The 9169-nt window shown below is 42.9% G+C and overlaps 1 protein-coding gene across 1 annotated transcript in view; it reads right to left on the bottom strand.

The window, feature by feature from the left end:
• Positions 1-5705, bottom strand: part of mtus2a (microtubule associated tumor suppressor candidate 2a) — a 31104-nt gene extending 25399 nt beyond the window's left edge. The window contains exons 1-2 of the mRNA XM_035666868.1: positions 3394-5705; positions 1886-2141 (exon numbers count right to left, since the gene is read on the bottom strand). Coding sequence (XP_035522761.1) covers positions 1886-2141; positions 3394-5466 — 2329 coding nt within the window. The 5' untranslated portion in view covers positions 5467-5705. The remainder of the gene's footprint in view (positions 1-1885; positions 2142-3393) is intronic.
• Positions 5706-9169: the final 3464 nt, after the last annotated feature.

Raw genomic sequence — 9169 nt, forward strand, 5'->3', positions numbered from 1 at the left:
AGACCTATGCTCCTTCTAAATGAAAACACACATTATTCATAAGAATCTAAAAGGGGATAGGAAGGAGATATGACTTTGACTGCCCTTCTCTCTTTCTGTATTTTTTTAGCCCCAAAATAACTTTTTTTTTCTCTCTTTTTGTTTCACTTACATTTGTCACTTTTTTGTTTCTGCACCTGAAAAATACACTTTACTTGATAAAGTACTAAAAAATAGGACTAAAATTCATTGAAGGGTGAATTTGAAAATGCATCATGAATCATAAAACCCTGGGTGTTTTCCTGGGCTTGCAGTTTTCTCCCTTCAGCCATTCCAAAAATTTGAATAAAACCACTTTACTTTGCCCGTAGGTCTGAAACACCACCTGCAATTTCTTATCCCTGAGAAATGGAAACATCTTCAAAACATCCATTGGCTTTCGCTGAAGGACAGCATCCTAACTTGAGATGAATTATGTGAACTGGGCTCAGAAAAGTCAATAGCACAGGCGGCTGGGATGAGCACTATAACAACCAACCGATTTTAATTACAACCCAAGGTGAGCTGCGACAACCTGCATGGATTTTTTCCCCAAGGCGTTAAATTGCATGTTATTAAATGTGATATTTGAGTGCATTCTGCATAAGTGCTCGAGAAAGGCTTCATGGCTGTGAGGAAGGGAGGGTGAGAGCCTCAATATGCAGAAGTTACAGCAGCTTCAACACAAACGTGGATGATCCTCATTATCATAACAATGCAGAGTTCAAAATCTACACAGTAATTATATGAGTAGATGTGAGCAGTACTTTGACTCTTATAGAGAGCTATACAGTGCAATTACTATAATATGTGTGTGTGATCTCTCTTCACAAAAGCCTGAAAAGTTGTCATTTACAGTGATGAAGAATAATCATTGGCACGTTGTTAAGGGTTACGGATCAGACTTCTCCGGGACAATAAAAACAACAAATGAAAAGAAAACAGAAATCCCTTATTACATAGCTCATATACACAAGGACATAAACTGATACACACAAAACTGACCAATGCTACATATATGTTAGCTGGTGTTTATGCATGCAGTGTGTGTAGGGCACAGCAGGGATGAGAGATGCTACCAGCAGGAAGATACTGACGTTACTTAAGCGTTAATTGCTTTGCACTTCAAAGTCTGCAGTTCCCAGAGGGCCAAGCAGCACTGAGACACCATACATATGTATTAATAGCGATTATGATAAGGAAACCTGGCACCTCATAACACTACGCTGATCAATTCTGTATGTGCAGTTTTAGGTTATGCTTGTGTATCTGTGAGTGAACACATGCACATGTATGTCTCTATCGCACTCAGGGAGAGAGCAGATCAAATATGCATGGAAGTGATAAATGGCGTAGCCTTTCAGCAGTGTGCAGGGCGATGAGCAAATTTCATACTTCGATATTCCAGCGACGGTCGAGCTGTAATGTAAATGTGACTTCAGCAGTCAGAGGTGGTATCTGAATCATCTGAATTAGAAATTCACTGTGTGTGGAGAGCAAGCGTGAGCAAGCTTTTATTTATTTATTTTGTTTTGTACATGGCAGCCTTCTGGAGCAGAAAAGTCCCCTCAGAGTATTTCTTAAAGCCCTCCAATGAGATCAGTCCAAATTAATCTCAGCGAATGCATTTTAATAAGCTGCCTTCATCTCATGCCAATTTGAGGAGGAAACAGTCCCACCACTGCTTGTTGCTGCAGAATAGAAGAAAGATAAGGTAGCTCTCTAGTGTGTCAAATTTTGGGTTGCTGAAATGAAATCTGACATACACTGTAGCTCAAAAGAGGCCATCTCCATCTGCCACTCTGGTGGATTTCTGTGAGGAAATGTAAACCTGCTCGAAAAACGTGTGAGGAAATGTTTTATTTACCTGCATCTTGGCTATTCTGACAGGTCGCTGGACTGACAGGTTGGACTGGCTGGCTGAAGACCAGTGTTGACCTCTGACCTTGACTGGGTCCTCTGCCCTTAGCTGATCCCGTAGTCGTTCGGGTGACAGCTCCAAGGCCCAGACGCAGACCTCTACCAGAGCGCAGCAGACTGCCACTCCCTCCGGCCTGAGCGGCTGTCCGGACCTGCATCGCTTCCTCAGCAGTACTCCCTTTAAAACTGGCAGATCTTCCCACCTAAAAGATCAAAATAATGAAATTAACTTATAAATACTATCAGGTAATTGTCTGATAACATTTCTGGAGTCCTGAAGCATGCATAATTTGAAATCACACTACACCACAGAGACCACATCAGTTGTCCTTAAAGGTGTGTTTGCTATGGCTGTAAAAACACTGCTAAGCTTTCACAGATGTAAATAGTGTTTGTCATGTAATGTCCATGAGCACCTATTGGAATTTTCTGCTGGCGTTTACTTGCATGTTAATGTGTTTACCAGCAAGGTCTGGCTGCCACGGCATGTTTAATATTGTATATATTGCCTGTGATATCGTGGACAGGCTGGGCAGTAAAACATTTCATGCAACCTGTAATCTAATTATCTGTCATCATATCCATATAGGATTCTCTCATTTGTATCAACAAAACAAATAATTAGAATATGATATGGCTGATCATGTGCAATAGATAACAAGAATCTCTACCACCTATGCTATCTTCTATCTTGGTGGCATGGCTGCACTGTGTCCACATATCTGATTTATGCTGTGTGTAAAAACTCACAGGACAACGTAACACAGACCTGTAGGTAAACTGAGAACTATATTTGAGCTGTTTAACATCACCAGCATAATTCAAGAGCAAGTGTTCTCTCAACGGCATTACTCTGTGTGCTGGACAAAATGCTAACGTACATGCAGTGACATACAAAGCATTGAGAATCATCTTTTCCCTGTGGGCTTTGTACTTCAAAATGCATTAACTATTTATTTCCACATGCTGGTGTTTGATGCTGTATGAATATGAATGCCAAATGAAGCAATTTAATCAGAATCAATAAGGAATGATTTTAAAGTGATAATGAGCATCTCTTGTGAGAGTGGGAATAAAATGCAGAGGAGCTGTGATCAATTATACATGGTTTACTGTGGGATAGGAATTATGGACATCAGCTAGCAAAACTAATTTGTAGAGTCAACAAATGTAACAGAGGAGGTCTGTCTTTGTACTTAATGTGTATAACATTATATATCATAAAGAGATTCTGTTCATTATAATTACATTACATTTCTGTCCTTTCTTCACTGTTTGTGTGAATGTGCTGTGATAGTGGATTGTGCTCAATCTCAGCATGATAGAAAATATTTTGTTGAATGCTAATGAGCACAATATCAAACTATTCTTAGTTTAGTCAAGCTTCATTCTTCTAAGACAGATTTATAATAACAACCATGAAATCAAATACTAAAGACTGCACCTAATACTCACCTCTGATGGCGCACCGTAGAAGTTATCTGCTTTGCCGCCCAGTTTGGGGGGTGCTGTGTGGCTGTGTGTGTGTGCATGTGGTGCGGCATGTGTGTGCGCAGGGGGGACAGTGTGTGTGTGTCCAGGGGGCCTGATACTCCTGCTCAGCATTCCTGATGGGAAGATGTTTGTCTGCATCTCTTGGCGGTACTTGTCATAAAGCAGATTGGAGGCACTGAGTACTGGGGGTCCTCTGGTTTCTGCGCTAGGCTTGGAGGGGTCTTTAGGGGTGTCTTTGAAGGAAGTGGGTGCTTGGCTGTGTCCGTATGCTGAGAGCCGGGATGGTAGAGAAGATACCTGATAAGGTCCATCAGCAGCCTGGGGCTTAAACTGAGGATTTTTTCGGACATAGGTGATGATTTTGGGACGCACTCCTTTAGGTTTAAGTTTAGGTGATGGGGAGCTCTCTTTGGGGCTGGAGTTGTGGTTAGAGCTCTGCTGGTTGTTAAGAGGCGCTTTGGGGATTCCACTTGTGCTTATATTGGTTTTGAATGGCGCTCTCATGCAACTGTTGCCATAGCCCTGAGCAGAGGTTGTTACAGCAGGGTTGCATCCTGATGGGATGTGTCTAACCACTCCAGAGACATTCCTGGAAACGAGGTACATGGAGGGCTGCCTGCGTGGTGAACCCTGGGGTGTCCTGAGAGGGGAATGGGGAGGGGTAGATGACCTGGAATCAACTCCCGTCCGGTTAGGACTGGAGCAATTCCTTCTGTATGTGAGCTGAGTCTGGGGCCTCTTCTCTAAATTGGAAGGATTGGAAGGACTTGAATTTCGCCACGCAGCTGTAGCTGGCTGTTTTTCTACAGGTGGAGCCTCCCTCTGTGCTGCCTGGTTGGGCTGTCTGAGCTGTGTGAATGTGTACAGGTTGGAGAAATCCGATGGCTCACGTAAAGACGATTTTGTAAACTTTCTGTTTGACCCATTACTCTGTGAATCTGGAGAGAGGTTGGTGGAACAAGGTTGCTCTGTCTCAGCTTGATGACCACTGGGCTCTAAGCTCCTTGCTCTTCCCATCTCTGCCTGACAGAGGGGCCTGACGAGCTGTTGCCGTCGTGGTGGCATCACCCTCTCCTCAAATCCAGTCCTCCTCCTTTGGCCCAGCCCCCCATCAGAAGACAATCCATTTCTATGTTGACTTCCCTCCTCCTGTCTCTGATCCTGGCTGTAGTACTGAGGACAGCCATGTTTCTCCTGAGGATGCGATGGTGGGGAGTTCTGGTTGGCATCTACAGGGGCTGCCCTTCTTCTGGCCTGGGCTGAGGTAGTGTTGCTTGTATTAGGATAAGGGTTGGTCTTGGAGTTGAGAGAGATGAAAGACTGCGCTTCTTCGCTACTATTGAGAGCGCTCGACAGGCTCCCACTGAGGGAAACAGCTGACAGACTGGAGACAAACACATTTGTCTCTGACTTGGACTCTTTCAGACCTCCCTTCTGTCTCTCCCTATCCCCTGCTCTGCCTGACCTGTTGTCCCTTTTTTCTATTGAGCCTGTCACACATGTGTCTAGCTCTTCAGTACTATGACAGGCAATCCTTTTCTGCACCTCTTTGCTCCTCTGTATTCTGCTCTCCACTTTGTTGCTGTCGTTGTCATTTCTCTTCACTCCAGTCGAAGAAGAGCTGGCAGTTGAGCTTGAAGATATAGACATGGCACCCTCGTCTTTTCCATCTCTGATACTTCCTCCATCGTCTTCTTCCTCATTCTCCTCCTGATCCCTGTTTCCCAAGAATGCATGTATCTCCTGACACTCCAAAAGCTCGAAATCTCTGAGCTCAGGCTCCATGCATTGCTGCTCAGATCCCCAGATCACTAACTTGTCCGGAGATTCACTCTGAGAGACCAAAGGAGGGATGGAGCTTGTGTTGTACCCTGCGTCCTCTATCAGTCTTCTTCCTTCTTGATCAGCAATCGAAGATAATCGATTGGCATTGTCATCCCCAGATTGGGGGAACTGGATCTGGGTTTTGCTTCCAATCTTTTCCCCTCTGTCAATATTGACCCTCAGTCCCTGTAAACCAGTTGGGATGCTCATGTCGGACCGATTCTGTTGCTGAGCTCAAAGACACTTGCAGGGTGCTGAGGCCATCTATGGAATTACAAAGGTTTCTTCCCTGCGTGTTGCTCCTCTTCAGGGTCTGTGTAATGATAGCCCTTCAGTTGATTATTCCAAGGACAAAATGTCATCTCATGAAATATTTTTCATTTCAGCTTGCCACTTATTTTCCATTTACTGTGAGTTAACAATGCTGTCTTTGATGGTTCTTCAGGGAGATTGAGGTCTGTTCAATCTAAAATCAAAGACAACAAAGGGAAACTGTAAGAAAGGGCAACGTAAGTATGCCTGAAATTAAGACGCTTTTGTAGAACCCCTTCTGTTTTTTTCCCACACAGAGCCACTTAAGGTGTTTTATATTTAGTCTGGACTGGGTAGCAGCAATTTCTGAAATCACCTATGCATAGCCCACTATCTTGTACCCTTTATTTGAGTGACTCATATAAATGGATGGTCATTTGCATCTTGCCTGCCCCCATGCTCACCCTCATTAATTTTCCCATGTGACAAATTGACACTGGAGACATAACAGGCAGTGACAGTCCTCTATGTTCCTCTTTGGCATCTTTTACAAACAACTGCTGAATCAAAACATTCTACATTAAATGATGTTAATGTGACCGGTGGCTAAATGCAATCAAAGAGTAACAATGTTCATATTATAGCTGGCAAGAGTAGTACAGCATTAATAATAGGAATGCAATTATCAAATTATGATGGATGTTCACTGGAGGGCAGAGAGAAAAGAGAAAGGTAGTGAAGAGAGAAGTGGGGGATAGCTGAGTCTGCAGGCTGTTTGTATGTAAGTGAAGAAATCACCCCCGGGATGTCTGATGAAGACAGGAAGGAGGAAGAGAGGGAAGGGTGCGAAGTGTTTTGTAATGAGCTTTGTTCCTCGGGAGACATTGAAAAAAAGAAGGTAGAATGAGGATAAGGGGAAGAAATCGGCAATAAAAGTATATTCCATTTTGGTTGGAGATGCTCAAGTGCATGCATGTTTGAAACACTAAAAGCATGAAAATTATGTCTGGGTGTTGTAATAGGCAAGGTGTAAAAACACCAGTTCAGAAGGGATACATCCATTATGTAGGTCTCATCATTAACACTCCTCTCTCAACATGTCTTCTCTCTAACATGCCATATGGCTGATTAAGCCAATGCCATCATTCGATTGTATACGACGACAGCACATCCTGCTTCATTTAAAAGCAACATTCCGCAGGATGTACAGAAAACTGAGATTCAGATTGTTGCGTCGCTCTGAGTAGACACCATTTCAAAGTTACCGACTGTATGTGGTGACATGTGCAGTCAATAGATGAGCAGATGGCAGGGAGGGCAAATGTCTGAAAGCTTTTGTCACACTATGTCAATGCAGGACGGATTTAATCATAGCGGTATAAGAAAGAAAAAAAGAGAAAAACACAAACCAACAAACAAACACATCAACACACCCAAAAAATCTGACAACATGAAATGACTCTGTTATGTTTTTACTCTCAGAGGAAAAACATGTTTCTCTTTACATTTAAATCTCTCAATAATTATGCAAGAGCTCCACGAGGAATACTCCTTCTGGCTTGAACCAGAAGCATTAAAACCACAGAATATTAATGGACTCAGCTTCATTTGAGTATCTTTTGTTTACTTGTTTGTCAAACACAGGCTTTTCCTACATACACAGTTATACACAGAACTCAAAATAGACATTTCAGTCATATTCTATCAAAACCTTTAAGTAAATGTTGCATTCAGTCATCTGTCTGTAATATTGTATATTTAGACCAACATGGTCATTATGTAGTTAAATGTGTGTCTTCAAACCATCACACTGAATATTTGAGTATTATATTTATAATTATATGTGCAACGGGGGAGTCTGTTCTCATTAGCAGGTGCCTTCTCCATGTGTCCTGTGGCAGCGATATCAGTGAACAGAGTGAACTACTAAGACGGCAGCTCTCACTGCCTTTGGCACATCTTATGCTGCTCCAATCGGGTGTGGAGCTTCATTTTGTCCAAATGCACTGGGAGGGGAAACATTCAAGGATATGATTTGTATTCCTGAAGGTCGTCTTAAAAGTGATTTGGAGATATTACCATATCTTCCTGAAGAGTCTGTCAGAGTTTTACTTCACACTTACTTCTTAACCAAATAGCAAAACTTTACACACTCTAAAATGTTAATTTGCTCTTGTATGAAATTTGATAAAATTTGATATTCATATCAGATACTGGTTGAGATAAGCATTTCTAATGTAATAATATTCTGCTTGAGATCATGGATTGCTGGGAGACAGAAGGAAAATCATTTGTGGTAGACAAATAGACATGTAGGATAATCCACACAGTGTCTTCTGCACTCTGCCTCTGTGTGCACTGATAATATTTACCCTTAGCTGGTGCACACAATCAAATAATTAGCTAATTATAAAACACATACAGACAAAATTCAAAGAGGCGGGGAAGGAGAGGGATGGGGTGAGAGAAAGAAACCGAGAGTTTTATTACAGAGTGGGAGAATTCTCAGAGAGGACATGGTGGCACATCGATTACGGCGCTGATGTAGCACCAGAGGTTGTGCTGATGACAGCAGTCTTGGAAGGCTGAGCGCTAAGCTTGGTCAGAGTGGCTGAACCAGAATAAGCTGCATATCACCTCACAGCGAGGCAGATGTAACAAATCTGCCAAAACCCTGAAAATAATAAGACAGAGAACAAAAGAAACTGTCTGACTTTGTGAATAAAAGGACCTGTTGTGATGATAAAAAGCATTAAACATTAGGTGTATCTTGGGATGCTTTCTGAGATGCGTGTTTGAAAAAAAAAAAAAAAGTAAGAGGATCACACGGAAGTGAGTGGATGAAGCAAGACTACTGTTGGGGCAGACTTGATGTTTCCTTTCACTGGAATATGAATTATGCAAAACATCTTTGATCATCAAGCCCCCTGCACTGTTGCCAACGATTATCCAAGCAAATACGGACGTTCTCTTACATTATTTCTTCACCGGTTACCTAAGGATAGATAAGATACCTCTATATGCGAATGATATAGTTGCCTCTTTCAGAACTGACCCATCCTAAGTACTGCCTCTTTTTTAATTTATGCCATAATTTTCCCGCTAAATCGCATGTCTGGTGAGGGTCATGATCTCCAGTGCTTTCAACACCATCCAGCCAGTTCTGCTGGGTGAGAAGCTGACAGCGATGGAGGTGGATGCTCCCCTTGTGTCCTGGATTGTCAACTACCTGACTGGCAGGCCACAGTATGTGCGTCTACTCTGTGTCGGACAGCAACACTGGGTCCCCAAAGGGAACTGTCCTCTCTGCCTTCCTCTTCACCCTCTTCACTTCAGACTTCAACTACCACACAAATCCCTGCCATCTACAGATGTTTTCTGATGACTCTGTTGTGTTGGGGTGTATCAGCAAAGGGTGATGATACTGAGTACAGGGCGGTGGTGGGCAACTTTGTCACATGGTGAGAGCAGAACAATCTGCAACGCAACGTAAAAAAGGAGCTGGGTGTGGATCTGAGGAAGGCCAAGTTACCACTGACCCGTTTCCATCAAGGGGGTTAGTGTAGACACTGCAAAGGACTAGAAGTACCTGGGAGTACACATTGACAATAAACTGGACTGGGCCAAGAACACTCAAGCCCTCTACAGGAAGGGCCAGAGC

The sequence above is a fragment of the Morone saxatilis genome, unplaced genomic scaffold, assembly GCF_004916995.1.
Source record: "Morone saxatilis isolate NCDOM2014 unplaced genomic scaffold, NCSU_SB_2.0 Contig20, whole genome shotgun sequence".
NCBI lineage: Eukaryota > Metazoa > Chordata > Actinopteri > Moronidae > Morone > Morone saxatilis.